Genomic DNA, 26,692 nt, shown 5'->3' with positions numbered 1-26,692 from the left:
TGCAGTTGAAAAAAATAACTAATTACACAGTCTAACTGATTAGCACGAGATGAATCTTTTAAACTTAATTAGTTTATGATTGGACATTAAAAACTCGACCTGCGAGGGGCTAGCCGCCCCCCGAGCATTTTTATAAGAAGGAGGCCTTCTAACGCAGGCCGAGAAATCCCCCGAACCCCGGCTCTTTCTGACCTTGGGTTTGGTGCCATTTCCTGGAACCGTTACCCAGGCCGGGACCGTTACCCACTAGGCCGGGAAACCATGACGTCAGGCCGGGCCAGGCTGACTACACAGCCCAAGCTATCAGGAGCACAGCGAGGGTTTTTTTTTCCCACAGGCGGGGAAATTCGCCCCAGTGGGGGTTCGAACCCCCCACCTGTGGAGTGCCGCCGGTTGCTTCGCACCACTCGGGCTAACAACCTTAGGCTTTATGATTGGACATTATTTGACAAGTAATAACGAAATGTGCTACAGTACCAAACCCCAAACTTTTTCGCAAACTAAAAAATAAAAAAGAAGAGCAAAGCCGCAGCCCCAAGGAGCCTGCTGCCTGCAGCTACCGGCCGGCAAACAAAAACACCGTTTTACTTTTATCAGCGAAAATTGTAGGCTTCTAATCCGTGAAGATGATAGGCTATATCGGCGAAATCTGCTGTGTTCTTGCTGGTTTGCACCATGTTCTGATATTATTAATTCACATGGTCAGCCACTCAGCCCGACATCTGAACTTTTTATGGTGTCAACGCACTATCAGGCCGCGAGAGCAGTTTTTCGCGATGCTTGGTCTGTGGAAATGCAGGCTAGGTTTCGATTCAGTACTGTCTGTTTTGAGGCAAATTGTTCGGGAACTGACGAATGAACGTGGTTCTGCATCTTTGAGGTGATGATGAGGTGCACTGCTGCGTTCGGTACGACAACAGGTTTATCATGCTTAGCCTACATGGTTAGGTACAACGTATACAAAAGGGTATGTGGTTGTAACTTGTAATCCGGCAGTGTGTGTATACTTCAGGTGGTCCATGAACTGGGCAACTGGCTACTGAAAAAGCTCCCAACTCATAGGCATTAGTGCACTAAGGCAATAACAAGAATTTCTTGGAGCTGCGATGAAGAAAATCCTCAAGTTTCTGTTGAGCAGCAGTAATTGGATAGACTGGTTGTTTTTGGAAACGAAGGATGGCATTGCAAGTCGTGGTGGTAAATGTCACGGCCCACAAGTCGACTGGGCCGCACGGGTTATTGCAGCGCACAGCTACTGTAGCGCCGCGGCACAGGATCTTTAGTTCCACATTGAAAACGGTGAGGGAGCCGAACCAGCTTAAATTGCCGGTCCTTGAGAAGCTAGTAACTCCGGTTCGAACCTTTTGCGCGAAGCGAGGACGAAAGCGTAAGAGAGTTATTTAGCATGTGTGATTTACTCAACGTGTAGAGTAGATCTGTTATCCCGGGCCGGGTCGTTACAGAGACACAGATGCCACCGGCATGTGGACGGACACACATGAGCTGCTGACAGTGAACCCACGGACGTGACACATGGGATCGTTAGCACTAGACGTATGGGACATGACCAAGAGAAGAAATCCTGCTCCTTTGTCCCGTATGGGTAAACTGGTTCGACGGAGACACTAGACGTATGGGACATGACCAAGAGAGGAAATCCTGCTCCTTTGTCCCGTATGGGTAAGCTGGTTCGACGGAGACGTCGAATCCTAACGGGGGAGATTGCCACGGCCCACGGGCCGACTGGCCAGCGTGGGTTACCGTAGCGCACGGCTACTATAGCGCCGCAGCACATGACCTTTAGTTCCACACTGGAAACGGTGAGGGAGCCGAACCAGCTTAATATAGCCGGTCCCTGGGAAGCTAGTAACTTCGGTTCGAACCTTTTGCTCGTAGCGAGGACGAAAGCGCAAGAAAGTTATTTGGCAGGTGTGGTTTACTCAACGTGTAGAGTAGATTTTAGCTGTTATCCCGGACCGGATCGTTACAGTAAATCGATTGCGAGAAAGGATACGCTCTCCTGATGGATTAGTTTTGGGCTTATCGACTAAAATAAATTAAAAGGATGTATCAGGTGTAAACCAATTTTTTCGTGCAAACTATAGAAACTTCAATTTGTGCAATAACCTGATGACCGTATCCTCGCATACTACTCCGTAGAACACTTCAAGTTCAGACTCAACAGAAAAGCCTACAAAGTACTGCAAGGCGAGTTGATACAACTCCTTCCAACTCTCTCGTCGCTCGATTTGAAATCCTTTACTACAACCCGCGATGGTTTCTGATCTGATGTTGCTGCCTGGCCTTCAGCTCGCAACATTGGTTGGCGCCGACCACCGGGGCGTGCCTTGACGTGTTCATACATACTCGGCCCAGCACTCGATCACTCCGTCTGCGAACCATGGGCTTCCGGTGTCGCGCTGCAGCCTGTGTACCAAACCACTGCGCTTTTGCCGTAACAGCCGCAGGCTGCAGGCCTACCAATGTTCAGATCAGGAGCAGCGCGGCAGTTATGCAGAGAGAAACGCTGCGCCGGCGAGGCGGTGATTCGAGAATTTCGTTTTCGAGTAACTAACCATAGGAATGAATCCGACATTGATCTGATCGTGGGCAGCAGAACATGGAAACAAGAACACGTGAGCCGGGATGGATGGATGGATGGATGATACACCACAACCTCCTCCAATGCAAGCATGGAAACGAATCCTGAAGGAAATAAGATGATGGCGTCGATGCTCCCAACCAACTCCCTGAATCATCAGGCCCTTTTTCTGGTTAGACAGGCGCAGCCGCGCAGGCTGTCGCTTTGCCAGTCGAGCGAGCGAGCGCGCGGCCGGGCTGGGGCAGGGGCAGGCGGCCGTGCCCCGGCGCCCGTACCCCTCCTGCTGCCGACCCGATTCGCAGCTGCGGCGGCACATGGCATGCCGGCGCCCAGGCCCCAGCCCCCTCCTCCTAAAAGCTTCGAGCAAGCGGCGGGCGGGGCAGCCGGCAGCCAGCCTGCGTGTCCTCAATCACACGCTCGCGGCGCCGTGCGTGCTAGCCATTGCTGCTGCCGATGGCGCGGCTGGCTGGGGCGTGGGGTCCGGCCGGAATGAGATGGCGTGATCAGTGAGCTGGGCGCGGCGGGCTGGATGAATCAATCAGATCGACGATCGGATGCGTGCACGAGCCGGGCCATTATTGCGCCATGTGGAGGCGGCATGGCTAAATCAGCGAGCTCTCGCCGGCGTGGAAAAGGAGGTGGTCCGGCCGCCTTTGATTTGATCCATGTTTCTTTAGTTTTCTTGCCAAGACAGCGAGAGAGAGTCTCGATGTTCTTTCTCTTTTTTTTTGATTTTTTTGCTTGGTTTGTTTACTTGCAAATGAGATTTTGAACGGGGACTAAACCGTTCCACGTAGAACTCATGTGCACTAGCACTGCACACGCTTGGTTGATAAAAAAGTAATGTGAAATTGCAGCTCGAGAGACATTTTTGCCGCGTGTTTTGGCTTTTATTATAACGACCGTAGCGTATGACCGACCAAATATGTGGCGAATACGCTTTGGGCTGCCACCGGCTCTTGGGCCATGGATGAGGTGGAGTGGGTCGGTGAAATTTGAAAAAGCAAGCAAGCCGGCATCCTCCTGGTCGGTGTGGGCGGTGGCGCTAGGAGATCCTCACAGAGCCGAGCGCCCCCTCCAGTTTTTAGACAAAACAATTGAGAAAAAAGTTTTGGCCAAAGTATTTGGTAAAACTTTTATAGCAGAAAAAACTTTATGAAACATTTTGAAGAAAACCTCTTGCATCCAAAAGTTTTGTATAGAAACTTTTAGAAAACAAAAACTTTTCTCAAATGTTTCCGAGAAAAACTTTGCATCCAAAAATTTTATATACAAACTTTTGACGAAAAATTTGGAGAAGCAAAAATTTTGCGGGGCGAATTTAAATCAATTTTTTTTAAAAAGTTTTGAGAAACAAAAATTATAGCGCCGTGTGTTAGTTCGCAGTTGTGACGCGTTGTGCACCGGTTCGCAGCATCGACCACAAGCAAGCCTACATGTTATTAGGTTCCGCGTGGGCGATACGATCTACTCCCTTCGTCCCACAAAGATTGTTCATTTAAAAAATTCAGACATACTGCTACTAAAAAATAACCATGTTACCTATAATTAATTATAATAGTTGTCGTGTTGTTTATTTGACTCTAGATTCTTAATAAATGCATGCGTTGGAACCAGAATAATAAACATTAATTATGGGTATTTGATTGGCTCTATTGCCCTTGTCTATGCAATTATTTTTTAATATTTAATATTTTATTAATTATATAAATTTACAATTTTTTAGGATAAAATTTAAAAGCTAAATGAATAATTTGAATTTGCAGGGCGGAGGAGTACTACGACCCACCCACCAGGCCAGCAAGCTAGGGGAGAAGAGGAGAAGAGAGCCGGCCAAGGCCGTGGCCGAGCCAGCCAGCAGTGCTCCGCCTGCCGTCCCGTTCATCATCATCGCCGCTCCCCTTCCCTATTTACGCTCGCCACTCTGTTCCAGGTGGCTCCTCCTCCCCCTCTCTCGCTTTCCGGCCTCCCCTTCCGTCTCTGATCCACTGATCACTCCCCGCGTTCCGCTCTCCCTGATCCGGCGATCGGCGGGGAGCCTCCTCTCCCGGCGCGTAGATCGGCGACGACGCACGCCCTCCGCCGCCGCCCCGCGCCGGCAGAACGCCACTCGATCCAGATCCAGGTATCGCCTCTCTCTCTCTCTCTCTCTCTATCTCTCTCTCTCTCTCTCTCCCCAATTGCGCGTCTCTGCGGAAGAACAGCAGCACAGCTCGGGGAACGCGCAACTGGCGTTCTGATGCCCTGGTAACTGTCTGCTCAGGTTGTTTCTGGTCTTCCCGTGAATCAGCCCTTTGCAGTGATTGGTCCGGATCTGAGGGAGGTGAGCATCAATTTTCGTGGTTCACTATTTTGTTCTTTCCATTACGGCACGCCATTTATCTAACATACAGATCCAAAATCCCTTCTTGGTTTTGTGCGGGGTTGCAGATCCGTCAGTTCTTGGGTTCCTATCGTGGTGCTGGTTCGGATCTCCCTGCTGCTTGTTCTGTATATGCAAACCCCTCCCCCTCCTTCTCTGCCATTTATCTAATCAGCTGACTTTTACAAGAGTTAAAGCTCTATCTAGCTAAAGCTACAATTTTGAATCACGATAATTTTCCATACCTTGTGCATTAATATCCATATTATCTGGTTCAGAACTTCTTTATCCGCCTATTTGTAATGGGTATTTTGGTTTTAATATTTTTCCTTTTTTATTGTTTTCTTGATTAAACACACTTTCACATTTTTTATTGTTATTTTTTTTCCATTTTCAGCATATGGTTTGTCTCTAATATTCAGCACACTTGTTGTGCAGCGGAACTTTCTGCTACCATCTTGTTTTCTTCAAAGTAATCCCAGAAACGTTGCTTCCATATGTCAACTGCAAAAGTGCTAGATCCTGCTTTCCAAGGAGTTGGCCAGAAAGTGTATCCTTTCATTGTTTGTCAGTCTATTCTAGTTACATTTTGAGAAATTGGCTTTGGTAGATTTTTTTCTTCTGTTATTCAAACTTGCAATCTAGAACTTGTTTATTAAATATCAATGCATCCCTTAGCGTCATCCAGTGGGACAGAAATATGGCGTATTGAAGATTTTAAACCAGTTGCATTGCCAAAATCTGATTATGGTAAATTCTACTGTGGAGATTCATACATAGTTCTGCAGGTGCCTGCTTGTGCTTTATTCTCATACCCATTATGAAGGTCTTCCTATTTTACCATAAGACAAAAATATTAACTATTTATGTATTTTTTATAGACATCCTGTACCAAAGGCGGCGCGTATCTGTATGATATCCACTTCTGGATTGGGAAAGATTCAAGTCAAGTATGCACGTTGAACTTAATTCTGTATTATTAGTACTACTGCTTGCTTTTCTTGTGACTACTGTTTGTAATGCAGGATGAAGCTGGGACTGCGGCCATCAAGACAGTTGAACTGGATGCCGTCCTTGGAGGTCGTGCAATCCAACATAGGGAACTCCAAGGTTATGAATCTGACAAATTCTTGTCATACTTCAAGCCTTGCATTATACCTTTGGAGGGCGGTTTTGCTTCTGGGTTCAAAAAGCCTGAAGAGGAGAAGTTTGAAACACGGCTGTATATTTGCAGAGGGAAGAGAGCTATACGAGTTAAAGAGGTATGGAAGATTCATGTGCTGCGCGCCCTTTTCGATTTTCTGCTCAATAATTCCGGGATGCTGCCTTACTTGTTCAGGTTCCCTTCGCCCGGTCATCGTTAAATCACGATGACGTGTTTGTCTTAGATACTGAAAATAAGTTATACCAATTTAATGGTGCTAACTCCAATATCCAAGAAAGGGCCAAAGCATTGGAAGTGATCCAATATTTAAAGGAGAAATATCATGGTGGTGTGTGTGATGTTGCAATTGTAGGTGAGGGACATAACTTTAGATTGGCAAATTTGTTGTCCATCTTTTGCTCTACTTATGGTTTAGTTTATTTTTATATCAGATGATGGGAAGTTACAAGCAGAATCAGACTCTGGTGAATTCTGGGTCCTTTTTGGAGGTTTTGCACCAATAGGGAAAAAACCTGTGAGTGATGACGATGTTGTTCTTGAAACTACGGCACCAAAGCTCTACAGGTATTTCCCGTGTCAATCATTGTTATGAAAATTGAAAATCATGCGGTAGGTGGTTGATCCATAAAAATAGTCGAATTAACGGTTCTCTTTTAGTAGCGTAAAGGTAAAGGTTACTGCAATGAAAGAATTACATTCTTTTAAATCATGGTCGATTTCTGTAAACCATATCAATGATTCTGTAGTTTCCCATGCAATTGTACCTCCTAGATATAAATGGGATAAGGTACCTAGATGTATTCTGATTTGGCAGCTTTGGTTTAATATGCACTCCGTCTTGCTAATTTTGAGATATTACCTACTTGAGAGCAGTATTATCTTTTGGAGCCACAAAAATAAAACTTTAATATAAATAACTAAATGTTTTCATCTAATAGCAAAGTTTCATGGTTTGATGGTCACGTAGCAACTGCAAACTAACTGTACCGTACTCTGCATTCTTTAGTGCATGGTTTTTTTTTATTCTGCTCTGATAGGCTATCAAATTGATAATTGCAGTATCAATGTCGACCAATCTATGCTAGAAGCAATATCATATATATAAAAATTTGATTACTGAATCCATGCCATGGCTCAGTTGGTGCCATAACTATGTTTCTGTGTTCCCTTAGAGATTCTATCATATTTTAAGTTCTTTATGATCAATTGTGCCTTCTGTATTTTACCGGCCCCTTCTTAATTGTAATGCTGTGAGGGGGCAGTTCTTCCTCCACCGGTTGAGTTTTTGTTTTTATTATGAAATGTTCTCCATGCAGCATCAATGATGGTCAAATGAAGCTGGAAGAGGCAGCTCTTACAAAAGCTATGCTTGAAAATACCAAATGTTTCTTACTTGATTGTGGTGCTGAAATATATGTATGGGTCGGCCGGGTAACTCAAATGGAGGATAGAAAATCTGCCACTAAAGCAGTTGAGGTAAATTCCTGAACAGTTTTTCTTTCCTCAGCCCCCACCCCCCACCCCACACACAATGCTTTCATTTCTTGTAGGTAATACTTTCATGGTTGTGTCTTTTTCAGGAATTCCTTATTAATCAAAAGCGTCCAAAGACAACAAGAGTTACACAAGTCATTCAAGGTTATGAGAGTCATGCTTTCAAGTCCAAGTTTGAATCATGGCCAATGGGCAATGCTGCTGGGAGCCCTGGCGTAGAGGAAGGGAGGGGAAAAGTTGCAGGTACGTCATCCAATTATGAGGATAACGAAATTTCCCCCTAGATTACCGCTGATAATATTTTTTATTTTTCAGCTTTGTTGAAACAACAAGGTGTAAAGGGAGCTGCAAAAAACACCGCTCCAGTAAATGAGGAAGTTCCTCCTTTGCTTGAAGGCGGTGGAAAGCTCGAGGTTGTATTGATCAATATTCCTTTTTTATGAGCTGTGTTGTTTGAAACAAGTAAACTGAAAAGACATTTAAGGGATATGTCCTTACCATAACAAATTGTAACAGGTATGGTGTGTTGATGGCAACGCTAAGACTGCTCTGCCGAAAGAGGACATCGGAAAGTTTTACAGTGGAGACTGTTATATCATTCTCTATGCATATCATTCAGGCGACAAGAAAGAAGAATACTATCTCAGTTACTGGATTGGGAAGGATAGTTTGGCGGTAATATACTTTGCATGCTGCCAGACTTATGTTGTTTGTCTTAAACTGTTCTTGCATCCTTTCTCCCTTTCTACTTTTGTGCTTAGAATTTCATTGTGTCGGCAACGTTTCCTTTTGCTGGTAGAATGTCGGCTGATGAAATTTAATGTTTTTAGTAAAAACATTTTTTAGACTTATAACCAAACAGTTTCTGCTCATCTGCAAAGCTAGTGGCATAAATTCTTTTGAAGCTAATTTGCACTTGTTCTTTTCCTTTTGCAGTGTTAACTTCTGACTTTTACAAGTGATCTGGATCTAACTTATGGCATTTGCTTCGCAGGATGATCAAGCGATGGCATCTCAGTCAGCTAATACAATGTGGAATTCGTTGAAAGGACGGCCTGTTCTGGTGCTGCATTTTATTATTTCAGATATGCCTGAGCTATTTGTTCAAAAGAGACAACTTCTGAGTTATTGATAGTTTTTTTTGTAGGGTCGCATATACCAAGGGAAGGAGCCACCACAATTTGTTGCTCTTTTCCAGCCCATGGTTATCTTGAAGGTATATGTTAAGCCTACCAAACATAATTAGTTGTGTCCCTTTTATGTTTTTTTTTCAGTAATGGTTGTCTAGTTTGATTCCATGCCTATCTAAGTAATATATATGGATAATATGTATCTGGCAAATCAATAAATTATGTAGGGTGGAATTGGGTCCGGGTACAAGAAGCTTGTAGAAGAAAAGGGTGTGACTGGTGAGACTTATTCTTCCGAAGGCATTGCTCTATTTCGAGTATCTGGGACATCGACCCACAACAACAAGATTCTTCAAGTTGATGCGGTACTACCTACCTCTTTCTACTAGATGATGTTGTGGTAGGTTGGAACTGCAGAGATATATAGGGGTAGATGGAGGCGTGCTCACCCTCCCTGTGGAGGCTCTGAACAACCTGATTAAGTGGCTAAATATCTCTTTGCTTAACCTGAACAATCTCTACTCTGCTGCTTATATAGCAGAGGACTAACAACCAACTCCTAACAAACTGGAACTCCTTTAACAAACTGACTAACAGACTAGACCTCCTATCCTATTTTCTAGCCGCTTGAACCTGATCTGGCCGGTTGTTGCTTCTTGCGCTTGCACTGATACTGGACGCCAGTGAAAGCGTCCACAACAGATGAGGATGAATCTTTCTATTGGAAGCTTTTGGATAATGTGTAAATTGTGTAGTGTTGTATTACAGGATAATATTGACTCGACAAATACCTCCACAAAGAGCTTTAATGAATTTCAGTTGATTATCTTTTAGCTGACTAGTAATCATTTTATAGGTGGCAACATCTTTAAGCCCAACAGAGTGTTTCGTATTGCAATCTGGAAATGCTATGTTTACGTGGCTTGGCAATTCTAGCACATATGAGCAACAGCAGTGGGCAGCAAAAGTTGCTGAATTTTTGAAGGTATGAGAGCACCTTTGAACAGCTTGAACCCAATCTATTAAAATTTCTATCACACTTTTTAAGTCCTATAAATCAATTGAGAACTTCCAAAACTTTGTGAAGCTCTGCTTTTTCTCTCGTTCAATATCTGTTGCTAACCTTTGATGTTTCCAATCTTACAGCCTGGTGTTGCAGTGAAGCATTGCAAGGAGGGGACAGAGAGTTCTGCTTTCTGGTTTGCACTTGGTGGGAAACAGAGTTATACAAACAGAAATGCTACTCAGGATATTATTGCTAGAGAGCCTCACTTATATGCATTCTCATTCAAGAATGGTCAGTTGTTGTAAATTTCATACTTTCATCCAGTTTTGTATCCATACAAAGTTTCTATTTCCTTTCATTCATTTGAAATATCTGGCCTAATCATCATTTGGTTGCTTGGGTTTGTTTGTGCTACAATCTTCGTCATTGACCAGGGAGATTGGAGGTCAGTCCTCTTGCACTTGCTCTCCTTAGATCTATTCCTTTGTATTGCACAGTTCCAGGTATGTGATTTTATGAGCTGCTTCAGGTTACTGAGATCTTCAACTTCTCCCAAGATGATTTGTTAACTGAAGACATGATGATACTGGACACACATGGTGAGGTCTTCATTTGGATTGGTCAATGTGTGGAATCAAAAGAGAAGCAGAAGGCATTTGAAATTGGCCAGGTATCGACTGAAGCAGAGACCTTATTCAGTATTGATCAGTTCCAGTTTGCTGCTGTGGTACCTTTATTCAATATGCAACCCCTTGTTACTTTTCCCCCAGAAATACATAGAGCATGCAAATTCTATTGAAGATCTTTCTTCATATGTACCACTATATAAAGTCATGGAAGGGAATGAGCCATGCTTCTTCAAGACGTACTTCTATTGGGACAACATAAAATCTGTGGTAAGCTCTTGGAAACATTATATTTTATCTTGCCTTTTCTGTTCTATCTGATATTAATCATACAAGAGATATTAATCGATTGCTGCTGAAAAGTTAAGGTTTTGTTACAAACTGCACCATATTAAATAATAAGTTTCATACTTCATACAGGTTCATGGGAATTCCTTCCAGAAGAAACTCTCGCTACTTTTTGGATTTCGTTCTGAGGTAAGCCTGAGATTTTTAGTTGAAGATACAAAGTTACATATGTATATATGCTTGGTTTTCTTGAACAAGTTTCTTCGATGTTAACCATTCAGTTTTTAAGTTCCTTTTAGGCGATGGACTTAATATATGCATGATTAACCATTTCTTGAACTGTATAAAGGTTCCATTGAACCAATACTCGGAAATGCAAATAAATATTCAACAAGTGCAATCTTTACATCATAGTTCTTTTGTAGGGTGCACCTAGGAGCTCTGGTAATGGTGGACCCACTCAGAGGGCATCTGCATTAGCAGCTCTATCATCTGCATTTAATCCATCATCCCAACAAAAGCTGGTAAACTTTAAATAGCTGATTTGATTCGTCATAGTATGTATACATTTTGGCTAAAAGAATTATACATTCTTTATGAAAACATCAATGTAACTAGCTTCTTGATCTTTATGTCAGTCTAATGAGAGGCCTAAAAGCACAGGCGATGGACCCACTCAACGTGCCTCTGCACTTGCTGCCTTATCAAATGCATTTAATCCGTCCTCAAAACCCAAAACTCCCACCCCACCTCCATCTCGTTCAGGTCAAGGATCTCAAAGAGCAGCTGCTGTAGCTGCATTGTCCTCTGTGCTGACTGCTGAGCAATCTGGATCTTCAGAAAATCTACGAGCCAAGGCTAGCAGCACAGCAGATAAGACAGGTAGAGCTACACGTTTCTTTCCAGTACCATTCTTCAAGGAATCACTTGTTAGGCGTTTTGAGTTCTCTGATTTGCTTTCCTCGTTTCTTCGAAATGTTTCCTTTAAAGGCTTGTCCTTTTTGTTTTGCAAGTGTAGCCTTGGAGCACTAGTCGTCTATTTGATGTTGTTGGTACACCTGACGAATGGAATGAATCATACCTCCTTACTGGCATATTTATCACTTCAATGTTTGACACCCTTTTTCAATGCAGATGTCGACAGGGTTGTAATAACTCAATCTGGTGCATCTTCTCCTCAGTCTGAAGCTGGGGAGTCCTCTGTGTTTCACCAAGAAAAAGATGTTGTAGATGGGGCACCATCTGAGGCTGATGGAGCAGAGGCTGAGGCCCCAGAGGAAGAAACAACAGAGAATGTGGGTGAAGCAACCTTTAGCTATGACCGCTTGATATCCAAGTCCACTGATCCTGTTCGTGGGATAGATTACAAACGCAGAGAGGTTTGTCCCCGCCCTCATTCTTAAAGTTGTGAATTTCCGTTAATGACCTTAGGATGTGAATAGATATTGAATTGTTTCTTGGGGTTTCATGCATCAATAAGTAACTTTACTTTGGCTTTTGGCTGCAGCTAAATTGTGTGCTTCTGTTATATGATGCATTTGGTTCTCTTTCGACAACTCCTTTACACCTTTCTATAATCATTCGTACATATATTCTACTGTTGCTCGTCCAGCCAATTCTGTTAATATTTGAGTTTGCTTGAAATGAGCTTTACATTTAAAGGAAAGCATGTGAGGACATCAGTTCAATTTTAATTGTACTACTCTATTGATTTTGCAGGCATACTTATCAGATAGCGAGTTTCAAACTGTTTTTGGCATGACTAAGGATGCATTCTACCAACAGCCAAATTGGAAGCAAGAACTGCAGAAGCGAAAAGCTGATCTCTTCTGAAGAGAACAAGCTTCGTATCTAGTGTCCGCTATAAAATTCTATCGTCTTATCGTGAATGGTGGTCCCACGGGAGTAAATCTATCATATATTGTCAGTCATGCTTCTTTCTGAGGACAGGCTACTGGTGGCTTTGCTCAATTGGTTTTTTTTTTTTTGCAACCAATTTTATAGGTCAATTCTTTTATTTGTACATGGCCTGAGTTGTGCTGCTTGCGAGGTCCTTATACATACTCTAGCTTGCTTTGTGACTCTGTCCATATGTGTATATAAATTTTTTTTCATTGGTTTGTTACGTATGGGCATTTCCTGGTAGGTCATCGTTGTATTGTCACTCAGGTGCATTGCTCACGAAATACTTGTGCTATTTGTTTGCTGTTTATGGTTGACAATTGAACGCCTCTGGTTGAACTTATCCACCCGTACAAATAAGTGGCCACCTCTGACCCTGATTTGTGAAGACAGTGATTATTATATCATATCTATTATCTAGTACCCGGCACAAAGGACGTGCATCCAATTTTAGATCACCAAGATAATGGACATGCAAAAACAGTTTTTTCTGGGAAACTGCAGCAGCAATTCAACCAGAACCAGGAGGCAGACCTTCACGAACGCATGTCAGACTAAGCAAGGAGCTAGATTAGTCCATCCCAAACACTCTTTGAACCAAACGCTGCAAAAATGGAGCGGCTCCGTCCCGAACTGAATCATCTCATGAACCAAACGCACCCTAAGGTTCCCAAACGGAATTGAAATACACCATTAACATGGGAACCACACTATTTTCATTCATGCTCCATTCATCTACAATCTGGCAGGCTCCTGTCATCAACATTACATTGCCTCGCAGGCAACCTTGCTATATAATAATGCGTTATTGCAAGTAACATACGCGGGAAAAGTGGTACTTGCTCGCCGTTGCATCCATGAAACTGTGGACAACACGTGTAGTCTCATGATCCATATCGTAGGCAATCAGGCTCCGCCGTCGTCTGTCAAAGAGGAAAATCACATTGCAATCCGGTAGCATATATTTGCAAGTTTATATATATCGACATACTCATATCGTGTATTGGTAATAAATAAATGTCGATGGATGTTTTCTTGTCGTTGATGGAGTCGTTCGAGCTTTCAGTTCTCATTTGACGTAAGTCTCATTTTACTGCTCTTTCAGTTTATAATATCGACAATGTTTTTAAGAATTAAGTAAATCTTACTACTAATATATGCTTTACCATTTTGCAAATATGAAAAAAAAATTAGCTTAAGGGCCCACCGTATCCCGTTCGCTCTAGGCCCTCTTAAAACACTAGAGCCGGCCCTGACCGGGAGACACGTCACACGTACACTTGAAGCGATCCAGGCCAGCGGTCTCGCCGGCAGCCGCACAAGGATCTCGATCAGGAGGTCGTCAAGGTACGACGACGCGGGGTTCCGCTGCCGCTTCCGCCCGGCCATCACTCCGAGCTGCCACGTGAAATCGATCGCCGATGATACATTACGTTTAGTAGACGCGTTCACACGGCTACCCCGGGAAAGTAACTGTATCAGAATTTATTCAGAGGACCGACTCGAGGGATGCAGCTCCCTGTTTATTGCTTTCTATTTTTGTCGAATGTTGTTGGATAGCACTATTTACCATGCGTATATGGATGAGACGTTTGATTAGTACCATCTGTGGTCAGGCCTGTTGATTTTTTGATATTGGATCCAGTGTATACGAGCAACACTTTCCCTGGCCAAATTTGGTTAGTACTTTTTTCCTGACATTTCAGCTGACGAACAGTGGCAAACAAGTTTTTGCTGTTACTTGCATGTTCAGGCAGGGGAAACAAGCCCCGCAGCTGCTGAACTGAACATCACCAATAGGAGCATGAGAGGAAGAAATGGTAAACCAGCACAAGGCAAGCTGCTACGATGATCTGCAGATTCAGCGGGAAGACCTTGCCGCCGGCGCCCAAGTTCAGGGAGTCCTTTGCTGCGCTGACCGAGGCGCAGGAGAGGAAGAACTCTGCCGACACGGCACCGTCCCCGCCGTCTCCTTGGCGATCGTCGCTGCTGTAAGCTGGTTTCCCAGACACGCTCTTGTAGAGCCCACAGCTCCATGCCTGCATACATGGAAGTGGAACAGGTGAGTAACGCAGCCTGTGAAGTGTGAATCAAGAAGAATACTGATGTCGGTGATGGCAATGGGCCTGTGAATTATAAAGTTTCAGTCAATTTCTTGTTTACAGGCTCTATTACGTTTGGACACCGTTTTGTGGCCGGCCTTCCTCTTGCCCGATCGTTTTCGCAATTTTAGTAATGATGTGTTTGTCACCTGGAGTTGCTCCCCGACGGTGACCACGACGGCGCCGTCCAGAGGCCGGAACCTCGACCAGCCTCGCCGGGAGAAGACGTGGAACCCCGACGCGCCGGGGCAGAGGTGGAGGGCGAGGGCGCGCGAGCAGCGCGAGCTCCGAACCAGCATCCGCAGGACGTCATCTTGGCTGACCGGGCCGGACGCGCTGCTGCCGTCGTGTCGGTGCTTGCGGATGCAGAGAAGCGAGGTGTTTCCGTCAGCCTTCGCCAATGTTGCTTCTGCGGCGTCGGCGGCTTCCTTGTTGCCTTGCTGCAAGGCGTGCAGGAGCATGGTTGAAGCTTGCTCAAGCTGAGCGAACAGGTCATCTGCTGTGTTCCTGCGCAGTGTCAAAATCAAGGATGGGATGGATGCATGCCATCCAAAAATTTCAGATCGATTATGAGTTCGCACCGGAAAATTGTTCAAATCGTCTAGCCTTTTTTTGGGTCACCTGCACGGTGCAGCCAGTCTCGCAACATTTTGAGTTCATTAACTAACTTGCTTTGTTCATACCTGATTTGCTTGGCACCATTTCGCAGCGGCCGATTTCCCGCCATTTCTCCGTCTCCTTCGCCGGGCGGCCACCACAGCTCCTCGATATCCTCATCTCCTCCGCCACCCTCCCCCGACGCTGGCGATCCTTCCCTCGCCGTCGCAGCACGTAACGCCCCCAGGACCAAACCCGCGTCGACCCCGTGGCCGACCACCTGGAAGCAGCCAAACGCGACGGCCGCCGACCTCAGCGCCTCCACCGCCTGCTGCGCGCCTTCAGCCACCGGCGACGGCGAGTCCAGCACGCGCACGTCGATGACGGGCGGCGCCCACGCCGCCTGCTTCTTCCTGTTCCCCCGCGGGCCGGGCCTCTCCGGCAGCCGCAGCACGGGGACCCTGGCGGAGCAGCGCAGGAACCTGCCGACGTCGTCGTCATCCTGGCACTCCCCGTACCCGGACGACCCCGAGCTGCTGCCCGCGAGGACGCCGGTGACCGGGGACGGCGGCGGCGCCCGGAACTCCGGCACCGGCAGCTCCCGGGGCCTCTGAAGGTAGGTGACGAAGGACGCGGCAGCCATCACCATCAGCGGCGGTATAAATGGTTCTGGTCTAGTTCATGATGCTCTAGATTTCTAGCAGGTTATATATATAAACACATGCATGGCTGAGCTCGAATGCAAGATGTGCCAAATTATTCTACCAGTTTCTAGTGCGTTTGAGTTCTTCAGTGGTATGGTAGGGACATGAAGTCATGAACATGAGCGTGTGGGGATCAAAAATCAAAATGGGCGCACAGAGGAAGTGGGGCTCCCTGAGCTTCTTTGGTGAGCTTTCTTTGTGCGGTAAAGAGGGACAAGGGGGGAAGGGCGTCGGCAGATGACAGCTCGAAAGAGGAGAGGGTGCGGGGGCATGCATGATGCCGCATCATTGTGCCAGGGGGGCGATGGAACTGTATCTGCGTACGACTGAGTATCCTTTCGTTTGTGCGTTCTGTTGAAGATGTTCTGGAACGCGACGTACTAAAGCGCTTTTGTTTCTGTTGTGCTGCTTTAATTTGGAGGGTTTGATGATGATCTAGCGTCCTTCTGTACGTGCATTTTAGTACTTTAATTTGTTTGTCGATTGTAGCTGTGGCAGGCAGTGGGAGGGAGAGGGACCATCTTCTCGTTTTCCTCGAACTAACATCGGCGTCTCACCCAATCCTCTTGCAATGTTCGTGTCGTTTATACTTTTATTTACTCTCGCGAGATATTCAAAACCAACACGAGGCCGAGCAAAAGTTTCAGAGCACGAGATGAGGACCAGCAGCACGCATTGATACGTGCTCCGTAGTTTCGGATGCCACTGAAGTCGTAAACGTTGCGATTTGCAGCTAATGGCAGGTTCATTTAAAGCCATTCATCTATTGCCTATTAAAGTAAATTTCTGTATAAGAAATAATTAAAGCGGGGATAGCTCAGTTGGGAGAGCGTCAGACTGAAGATCTGAAGGTCGCGTGTTCGATCCACGCTCACCGCATTTTTTTTAAGACTATGGGTCTATGGCTACATGTTTACGGTGGCTTTGCTCATTTGCACGACTATCACCTTTATCTTTCCTTTTTTATTTTTTACGAATTCTGTGCTCTCATCATCGGCAACAATCTGCTGCTTTTTTATTTTTTACGAATTCTGTGCTCTCATCATCGGCAACAATCTGCTGCTTTTGTTTGTGCTTATCGCCTGAAGTGAAGCAGAATCACCTTTATCTTTCCTTTTTTTATTTTTTACGAATTCTGTGCTCTCATCATCGGCAACAATCTGCTGCTTTTGTTTGTGCTTATCGCCTGAAGTGAAGCAGAATGAGATTGGACACCTGGAGAAGCAGCCGCTGCTGCCATTCGCCTTGGCCTCAGGCGTGAGCCGCCTGAACCCACACAATTCACAATGGCACAGCGCGCGCCTGCTATCCGCTGTACGCTGTACGCTGTACGCTGTACGCTGCACGCGCACGGCAACACAATTTCGGCATTTCCCATCAAATGGCCAGCCTGTCTATAATCGGCTGAATGCCCATTATCATTACTCAGCAGATCGTTGACAGGTGATTCCGGTACAGCGACACACATATACCCTACACCAAACCACCCGTTGTGTTTCAGCACAATCTGTCAGCGTCAGATTACAGACGCGTGGAAATGGCATTTGGGGGCCCGACCCATACGCTGGAGTCTTTATTCCTCTACCGCCTTTTGGGGGGTTTCAGTGAAGAAACTCCTCCTGTAACCTGGCTTCCCGTAGATTTAGTGCGACCTGGTTAGCGAACATGAGTTTGCATCAGTATCATGGGATACGGATAGTACCACGCGTCGAAATGCAATTTCTGGATGCTCGCAGCATAGATCAGCTTAGGTAGCATGCAAGTGATTTGCGTTTGTATTGTACCTGGAGGTTTTAGAGCAGACTCCCTTGGTTTTGGCTTGGAGTTTGCCGGCTGCCCATTCTTTGTGAGGAACAGTCTGGCTATCCTTGATGGGGTCTTCTGCCTGTAATTGTAGGGCATCGTTTTAAGTTGCAGGATTCGTCACCGAAAGAAATATGGGATGCCTTATCGATGATGAAGTCAAGAGAATGATGGCAAGGAAGATAGATGTGGAAAGTGGAAGCGCTCAATGGTAACATACATCTGATCTGCTGCTGCCTCGGAAGCACCGCCAATGGAATACTCTGTTCCTGCTACTGAGCAGCCGTCATCAGACACATTATCTTCACATTCAGCTTCACCTGATCCCGCAGCCCCTGTAACAGTGGCCAAGTGTGTCCATTACTGATTCCATTGACTACTGCATAATTTTGAGGCATGGTGAAATCCTGTCACAAGACATAAACGATCCATTACCTGATAATCGCCGGATCTGTTGTCTACTGTCATTTCTATCTGTTGATGAACTTGGAGATTTGGATTCCTCCTTCAGGAGCTGCTCAATTTCCATATCTTTCCGTGATATCGTGTCTTTCAGATATGAAACCTGGACACAAAAATGATGAAATGCTTCTGAAATTAAGATAACCAATGGAACATGCAGAAGCTATCTGATCTGATTACCTATGAATCACCGATACTTCAAAATGGATGCCATACCCGTATCCGATACGGCGATACGCCCTGATACGCGTATCGGGAAGTATCGAAAAATTATGATTTAAAAATAAAAGATTTAATTCCCGATACTCCGTCTGATACTTCCCGATACTCCGTCCGATACTTTTGGGCCAATAACACCTCATTTGAAAGAGCATCGGGAGCCCATCAACGTAGGCCCATCCAGGTTGAACTAATCATTTAGCTATATTTGGTTGAACTTGAACATTTACTACGTATGTTGGCTCTTTGGAAATGTAATATTTATTATCTATTTCGTTCTTACGAATTATTTGACAATTTACATTTTTAAAAATATATATACTTGCCGTATCGGTGTATCCTTATTTTTTGAAAATCGCCGTATCACCGTATCGCCGTACCCGTACCCGTATCGGCGTATCGCGTATCGGTGATACTTAGCTGATTACAGTAACAACTACCAGATATTAGCCTTATTAACAGAAATACACTTTTTTAAGATTTTGATATTAATATGTGAAGCAATAAACTTACTATAATGTTTAATAAAGACTCTTTTCTCCAATTAAAAAATTAATTCATATAAGAAGAGAGTGTACCCCTTGAAACTGATCACTGTAAGTTAATATGAAGCTTACTAGTTCTCAAAGCTAAAGTGATGTTTGTATAAAACTTGCTATTACTGTTAAACTAGTGAACACAAATTATCCTGATCTATGAGAGTCAGATAAGAGAGATAAAAACCTGTTCTAGCAGCTCCTTTATATCTTTGCCCTCTTTATTACTTCTTGCAGCACCTAACTCGACTCCAGAAACCCTTTCAGCAAACTTCAAAGTGCTCATTGTTTCTGAAAATGATTCGGTATCAGGATTTATTTGAACAAACATCAGTGTCTTTGCTTGTCCACCTGCAAGAAATAGAAAAGAATTATGATAAGTAATTGCCCAAAAAGTAATAACAGCTATATGTTAGCAACCCCCGTCCCTCTTTCTTTTTTGAGGAACAACTATATATTACCTAAAGAGCTTTGTAGAACTTGAGTCAGCTTGCTGTTTCTGTACGGAACATGGGCATTTTTTTGTGCCAAAGCAAAAATCACATCACCAAGGGCAGACAGGGATTTGTTTATATACTGCGCTTCTTTTAATCTTTCTCCAATTGCTTCAGATCGCTCAACTCTTTCACTCCCAGCAAGATCAATCAAATGGAGACATCCTCGAGAAGTAGAACCATTCTTCAAATCCAACCCTCTAACATGCACAGTTAGAATGCTGCATGCAACAAAGTTTCAGAACATTATATTCCAGAATTTTTAAGGTTTGACTTTAACAATCAATTATTGGCACATACCTGTGAGATCGACTGCTCCTTTCATTCAGAGCTGTTGATCCAACTGCTCTATTTGATTGTCCAATTTCCATCAAGTCTAGCACATCTGATGTTGATTTGACTGGATGTAAGCTTGCATCTGGGACGACAAGTCCATTCGGCTGAGAGGTACTCCAAATTCCAAGTGTTTCTTTATGTCAAGAATAACAAATTTTTTTCTTTGCATATCAGTCAGTTGGAACATTAAAATGGAGCCATGTGAGAGATCATAATACTCCCTCCGTTTTTAAATATGTGATGCTTATTTTCTTGTTCTAACAACGCATATTTAAAAACGAAGGGAGTACAAAATAAACATGCTTTTGGTGGGGGAAGGATATCTTTTTTGTGCAATATTATTGGATAGAAGATCCCGCACTTGTTCGTTGTAAATCTCAACCATTTGCACTTCCACCTCATATGAGAAAGCATTCCTTCTACTTAAAGAGATGTCGAACAAGTCATTTAAGGCTCGATAGTTAACACCCCAATCTTCTTTCGATGTGCCCGGTCCACTCTACGGAAATGATACCAAGCACCAATTAGTAATATCCCCAAGAATAGTATCAGTTCAACTTTGTTATCTTGAGTCTTGATTTCTTACCATTGTGTAAGTTTTTCCTGAACCAGTTTGACCATAGGCAAAAATGCACACATTAAATCCATCAAGTACTGATCTGATCAATGGCTGGATGTCTGAGAACACTTCAGCTGAAAGTTTGTAAGAAATGTTGGTGAGCTATATTCAATGACATGCCTTTTTTAACTTCAAATTGCATCACTAGCATACATGAGATATACCTTGAGAAGCATGCGTTTTAAACACCTTGTTAAACTTGAACATTCGACACCCATCCTTCCCTTGTTTGAATGGGTTTGTGATGATGATCTCACCATTTTCACCAATATAATCAACTGTAGTTGTTTTCCCATCTTGACCAGGAAGAAATGGTCTGACACGGCAATAGACTCGGATATTACCTGATAATAAACATTAGAGTACAAAGGAAAATGTTAAACAACAATAAAATGTGCACAAATGTAGACATATCGTTGTGCAGAAAATTACCTTTTAGTTCCTGTACTTCATTAAATAACTTCTGATTTTCAGCAAGAACCTTATGGTAATTGTTGGCAGCATCTACTAAACCTTTTAGATCATGTCCTAAACAAGTTTGGCAAGTTAAGAAAAGAAAAAATATTTTATCAGCAAAAATAGAAAATGTATGTGTGGGACAATGCCGCTATACAAATCACGAGTACCCTCACATACCAATGTTAGATATTTCGTCCCTCCATTTCATTTGAAGGGTAAACATTTCCTGCTTAATGGACTGAGATGATAACCTTATATCCTAACATAGTTGAATAATATAAGTGAGAAGCATAAATAATCTACAGACAATGGAAAATTGATATAAAAAATAAAATAACCTTAATTGACATTTTTTGATTATCCATAAAACTCTGGAAAATGTTTGCCTTCCTGCTCCAAAGTTGAGATTTCAGTTGGGAAGCAGACTCAATCTCTTCAGCTTTCTTTTTTGATTGCATTAGAAGAAACTCAGCTTCTTTAATTCTCGAAGTCAAGTGTTCCTCCATCTGCCTAGCTTCTGTTTCCGTTCTCTCACGGTAATGTTCATGCATCCTACTCAAGATCTGTATTTCTTTCTGAAGAGAAGCTATTGTATTCTCTGCGCTCTCCTTTTCCCGGATCAGCCGAACCATATCTTGTTCGTCTAGTTTTCTTTTCTCATCAATTTTTGATTTCTCTACCTATGTGAGTAAAACAAACAAATTTATGATATGTTCACTATAACTATGAGCACCAAATGTAGTACAATATTCAAAAGTGATCCAAGCATCATACAACCAACAGTTTTTTCATTTTTTTCTAAATACTGATTGAAGCAACATGGTTAGAAAATTTTTTAAAAAAAACAGATTAGGATATTTTGAATACCTCCATTAGCTCAAGCCGATTTACTGTCATCTGAAGAAGAGCAACATGTGTCAATAACTAAACACAATAGTGATTCCTGTGATAATTTTCAGACCATGAACAAATTCGATAGCTACCTCATTTTCTTCATTTGTTCCATTTACTAATGTCTCGAGTGCTTTAATTTTTGAACGGTACTTGTCTTCCCGTGTCTTTATGATGCTATTTTGCTGTGAAAATAAGTGATCTGTTTCAAGTAGAATTTATATGACAGGAAATGGTGAATTCAAAACAAATGACACACTTACATTTCTTATGTGATCTGCTTGAATAGCAATGCGGTGCTCAATCTCTTGAACAACATTCCTTAGCAAGTAAACAACACGCTGAGACAAGAATAGACTGGATTTAGTCATCAATAACTGATGATAAATAAACACTGAGATTCCAGGCAGTAAGTTTATTGAAAGTCCCTGAAAACAGACTTACATGTGGTATTTCTCCTCTTTTTCTCTCAATGCTCTCATCTAGAATGCCATTAACAATTCTAAGAAGTGATTGAGTAGGTGCGTTCTGATAAAGGATAGTTATATTAATTAATAAAATGGCAGAGATAAGAATAAAAAAAGTGATGACATGGTCTGATGCTAAAGAGTTTACATCTAGACTACTTGGATGCATCATCTCTGAAATTTTGGCAGCAGGAAGATCAGTGTAGGGGCCCCGCTTAAGTTGGAAAGCATCATGGACCTTTTGTCCTGCAAAGTAAGGTAAGCATGATGGGCTGTTAAGTCTTGTTTCTTCTGTTGATTTCAGCTTCATGCTGATTTATTTTAATAACGACCGGACTGTGCCCCATCATGATGCAGAGACTGGAATTAACATGCCCTTCTTTTTTCTAAAAGAAGGGTGAGAATGGCCATATATAAACATGGCAAGGCACTTAAGTCAAACTTAAAGTGAAGAAACAGGACTAGAACCTGTAAATGTAACCTGTCTATTAAAGATACACAAGCTAAGGGTACTCGGAAAGCATGAATATGAAAGTTACCAACATATAAAGTCATTCGTGCTGAAGTGCAAGATGCCTGATTTTTTTTCCTTGGGAAAGGGGGGATTACTATATATATGTGAAGTCCAAAGATAAGTTAGATATACCACCGGCAACCAGTCATTAATGGAAATTTTTCTGTTTAAACTACATACTTAGAACCAGATACACAGTTCATTGCCACAAATGATGACGCCTAAAGAAAAGACATATGCATACCTGAATGAAGATTGTTTCTTTGTTGAGACTTCAGATCCCAGTGGCCCTTCTGTCTTTCTTCCATGGGAGATCTTTTCCCCGGCGTCACAACCGAAATTATAGGCCCATCGGATTCTCGAAGTTCCAGTCTCCTTCTAAGGGGTGTCTTAACATTGTTTGAAATGTTTTGACCTGATCCTGTAGTCACATCATCCTTTAGAGTCAAGAGACACTCCACTACAGAAGACACTGATCCCTGTAATCATTGAATGGGCAGGGTTAACAAAAACTGACATGAACAGAACCACAGACTTTCAATTGACAACTGTGAAAAAAGTCTCTATCAAAATGTTGGACGTACATATACCCCAGGACCATTTCCCAAAAGAAATCACAAACTATGAACTCTACTAACCATCTGAGAATGACACAGATTTCAAGGGGGTTTTGAGTCTATGCTGTAGGGGTGAAGCTCTTATGGATTTTGGTGAAGGTTTGATATAATTCTACAGGAGAGTTGTAAGATCTAAGTGCAACACTTTTCAACCTTTCCAATAGCAACTGAGGTTATTGCTGCTTTTCAGTCAACCATAATCGAGCTTAGTGGTACATCTCATATATAGCCATATTTATGGACATGGTTGTCAAAATCTCAATTACCGATTTACGCAGTTACAATCAGAACCAACGGGTATGGTTATGCGATTCTTGTCAATATAATCTACCACTCTATGATTTTTAAGTTTATGATCCCATGCCAAGATAGCAATCTTACCTAAAGACATCCAATTTGACTTAAAAATCCACAATTTTGATAACCTTGGTTATTTTTTTAGATAATGGAATATTCCGGCCTCTACGGTTATGAATACACAAAATCTTCATACTGAAATAGACCCACCGTTGCTAAGCAAGGCCTAAAATAGTAGGCATTATTGCCAACATGGTATTAAGGACTAACACCAACTATGGCAACAACCATTATTAACATACACCTTGAAAATGAGATGGTGGCACCATTTAGTTCAAATAAAACGCATACTGGCAAGCACTATGTATACCGGAAAACTACTTCACAATTTCACATAACATGAGTAATCTCACCTCCTCCAGATCCTTGATGCTGAATCCTGGTAGCCCCATCTCCGCGACAACAGAGAGGAATTTCTTCACATTCGACCTCTGGTCTGATGCGTTACCACCCCACATTCCCTTAAAAAAAAAGAACTCAAATTTAGATCAGCAAGAGTAACACGCACCAGAAGTTCAGCACCCCGGAGATGACTGAACTCACCTCCTGAACATCAGGCATGAGCTTCTCCGCAATGTAGCAGAGCGCGGTACCGTCGATGAGGTACTCCCGCAGCTCCTCATCTGACGAATCCAATGGCAAGTCGAACTCCGGCAGCAACCCACCAAGCCAATCTATCACCTCAGCACGCCGATTGGCTAGAAATAGTTTATAACCAAAAGGAGCAGTCGTGAGAAATGCGTGCAGAATCGTAAGATTGAGCTCGCAAATTAAAAATTTAAAGCCTCAGCACATCACTAGAGACGAAGATCAAATTTTGAGCTCCTATACAAAACTCTGACAAGCCAATGCTCAAGGAAAACTACTGCATCGCTCCAACTTAGACCTGAATCGCTCCAACTTACCAGTTTTTACAAAAGAAAAAAAATCAAATGGCATACTAAACACATGAAGCTTTCAAAGATCCAAACTTTGGGCTTTGGAACTTGAATTAAGGCGTTAGACCATTCCCCACAGAAGAAAAGGCAAAGGAAAAGAAAAAGTGAAAGCTCAGATCGGCGACCATCCCACCTGCATGGAACTCGCCGTACTCGCCGTCCACGTTCCCCATCCCTCACCGCCGGAACCGGAGCCTGCACGGGTCCGAAATGCAGGCCGATCTGGGCCCAGATCGAGCCCTCCGGCGGGCAGGGCGGCACGGGTCCGGCCGAATCGAGAGGCTTGGAGGCAATGCGGGAGGCGGATCGGCGTGAGCTCGGGGAGCGTTTGGCCTGGGTTTTCTTCGCGCCTCCCCTCGTCGGCCTCTCGCTGCGACTTCAGCAGCTTCCCTTTCCTCCTGCGACTTCCCCGCTTCACTGGTTAGTTGGATTTTGATTTTTGTGTTTGCTTGTGCGTTAAGGCCGGTAGTCAGTGTAATAGCGGCAGTACTATGCTGTCCCTGCCAGTGCCACCCACCTTGAAGGCCTTCTTTCGTTCTCTTCAAAATTCCAAAATTTTATAAAATTTTTGGTCACATTGAAATTTTTAACGCATGCATGAAATATTAAATGTAGCTAAATAAAATAACTAATTATACAGTTTGTCTATAATTTACGAGACGAACCTTTTGAGGCTAGTTAATCCATGGCGGGACAGTAATTACTAAATACAAACGAAAGTGCTACAGTGCTTTGCACCCAAAATTTTACGCGTCTAAACAAGACCGAAACATGCGTGGATTACTGTTACCACAGGCTTCGCACGGTCTGAATCAAATTTTCGGTTGTTGTGATAGTCTACCGTTCGATACAGGTTGCGCCGATGGTATGAATATGCCTAAGACTATTTGCACTGGGATCCTATAAAGGATCCTAGAGGAGTCCTATACCGAAAAAACGACTGTAGTGCCATACTTTGAAGCATCCCCTACCCAAGCGGACGATCTCGTTTTCCCTAGGAACAGGGGACTTGCGGGACTTTTGCAATCGGCCAGCGTGGCGCTGGGCCCCGCGCGCCCGCTCCGGCGGCCTCGCCTTCGTGCCCAGAGAGGGAAGAGGGAAAGGAGCGGAGGACGGGCGACGGGAGAGCACGGGCGGTCGCCGGGGAAGCGAGCCGGTGACCTGAGTCGCATGATGTGGCCGGCGGGGAGGCGTGGATCTAGTCGACGACGCCATGGCCCCGCGCGGGCTACCGCCATAGTCGCCTGCATCCGGTCGCCGCCCTGCTGCGTCGTGCCCGCCGCCGGCCGCTCCGGCAAGGAGGGAAGGGAGGCCGCCATGGAGGCCTGCCGTCAGAGAGAAAGAGATAGGAGGAGCGAGGTAGGACGCGCGCCAGCGAGAGAGGGCGCGCGCGCCGGTGAGGGAGGAGGATGGAGGACGCGCGGGCCGCCAGGCTCGTCCCCTGTCGCCGCCGCCAGGCTTGTCCCACGCCGCCGCCGCGAGCAGAGGAGGGCAAGGCCGGCGGAGAGGGGGCCCTGCAGGACAAGGAGCTCGCGGGCCCCGCCACAGCGCCCCGCCTCGCGCCTCCGCCCCACACCGCCATGGCCCCCGCTTGGCTGCAGGCCGCACCGGATCTGAGCCATCGAGGGGGGAAGCTGCGCGCCCCCGCCATGGCCCTCCACCGCGGCACGCACCGCGAGTCCTCGAGGCGGGGCTCCGCCGTGCCGCCAAGCTCGAGGCAGGCCTCCGCGGCGCCGCCGAGCTTGAGGCGGCCGCCATGGCCCCGCGCCGGGGCGGGTCCGGCCGCCGCACGATGGCCCCACGCGGCCGGTGCGCGGCAGGGAGGCGCGGCGAGGGTCTCCGCCGCGTGCGGAGAAGGAGGAGGAGGGAGGGAGCCAGGGCCAGCGGCGGTGCGGGGAGGGAGGGAGGCTGGTGGAGCGAGCGGGGATGGGAGCAGGGAGAGAGAGGGGGAGGGAGAGGGCGTCGGATAAAAAATTAAGAGAGAGAAAAAACTGACGTGTGG

At 44.6% G+C, this 26,692-nt stretch overlaps 3 protein-coding genes and 1 non-coding gene across 4 annotated transcripts; 2 read left to right on the top strand and 2 right to left on the bottom strand.

Annotated features, from left to right (window-relative positions):
* The first annotated feature begins 4,443 nt into the window (after positions 1 to 4,443).
* LOC120708013 (villin-2-like) lies at positions 4,444 to 12,918 on the top strand. The gene is made up of 26 exons (XM_039993092.1): positions 4,444 to 4,727; positions 4,866 to 4,925; positions 5,033 to 5,092; positions 5,403 to 5,514; positions 5,653 to 5,752; positions 5,846 to 5,914; positions 5,990 to 6,226; positions 6,304 to 6,481; positions 6,561 to 6,693; positions 7,446 to 7,605; positions 7,710 to 7,866; positions 7,939 to 8,036; positions 8,140 to 8,298; positions 8,618 to 8,686; positions 8,771 to 8,839; positions 8,981 to 9,118; positions 9,610 to 9,738; positions 9,900 to 10,050; positions 10,194 to 10,204; positions 10,289 to 10,429; positions 10,530 to 10,655; positions 10,806 to 10,862; positions 11,099 to 11,197; positions 11,312 to 11,555; positions 11,808 to 12,052; positions 12,393 to 12,918. The coding sequence occupies exons 4-26, from the start codon at positions 5,462 to 5,464 to the stop codon at positions 12,504 to 12,506; spliced, it is 2,937 nt and encodes a 978-aa protein (XP_039849026.1). The 5' UTR covers positions 4,444 to 4,727; positions 4,866 to 4,925; positions 5,033 to 5,092; positions 5,403 to 5,461; the 3' UTR covers positions 12,507 to 12,918.
* A 1,306-nt stretch (positions 12,919 to 14,224) lies between these two features.
* LOC120708012 lies at positions 14,225 to 16,202 on the bottom strand. Its single transcript, XM_039993091.1, has 3 exons — positions 15,361 to 16,202; positions 14,827 to 15,184; positions 14,225 to 14,614 (listed from the first exon to the last, which is right to left on the bottom strand). The coding sequence occupies exons 1-3, from the start codon at positions 15,921 to 15,923 to the stop codon at positions 14,366 to 14,368; spliced, it is 1,170 nt and encodes a 389-aa protein (XP_039849025.1). The 5' UTR covers positions 15,924 to 16,202; the 3' UTR covers positions 14,225 to 14,365.
* A 582-nt stretch (positions 16,203 to 16,784) lies between these two features.
* Positions 16,785 to 16,857, top strand: TRNAF-GAA. Its single transcript has one exon. It is a non-coding gene; the product is annotated as a tRNA-Phe (tRNA).
* Positions 16,858 to 17,348: 491 nt separating this feature from the next.
* LOC120708011 (kinesin-like protein KIN-14C) lies at positions 17,349 to 25,140 on the bottom strand. Its single transcript, XM_039993089.1, has 22 exons — positions 24,824 to 25,140; positions 24,296 to 24,450; positions 24,106 to 24,213; positions 23,023 to 23,257; positions 22,413 to 22,510; positions 22,242 to 22,325; positions 22,061 to 22,138; positions 21,890 to 21,982; positions 21,774 to 21,803; positions 21,245 to 21,586; positions 21,084 to 21,165; positions 20,880 to 20,975; positions 20,612 to 20,791; positions 20,415 to 20,521; positions 20,152 to 20,327; positions 19,793 to 19,957; positions 19,460 to 19,713; positions 19,186 to 19,349; positions 18,217 to 18,346; positions 18,002 to 18,116; positions 17,763 to 17,863; positions 17,349 to 17,630 (listed from the first exon to the last, which is right to left on the bottom strand). Exons 1-22 carry the CDS (start codon positions 24,861 to 24,863, stop codon positions 17,560 to 17,562), a joined length of 2,904 nt encoding a protein of 967 aa, XP_039849023.1. The 5' UTR covers positions 24,864 to 25,140; the 3' UTR covers positions 17,349 to 17,559.
* Positions 25,141 to 26,692: the final 1,552 nt, after the last annotated feature.

Source organism: Panicum virgatum, chromosome 5K (genome assembly GCF_016808335.1).
Source record: "Panicum virgatum strain AP13 chromosome 5K, P.virgatum_v5, whole genome shotgun sequence".
Classification (NCBI taxonomy): domain Eukaryota; kingdom Viridiplantae; phylum Streptophyta; class Magnoliopsida; order Poales; family Poaceae; genus Panicum; species Panicum virgatum.
Note: the sequence above shows the minus strand (reverse complement) of the source record. Positions and strands in the feature narration are given on the sequence as shown.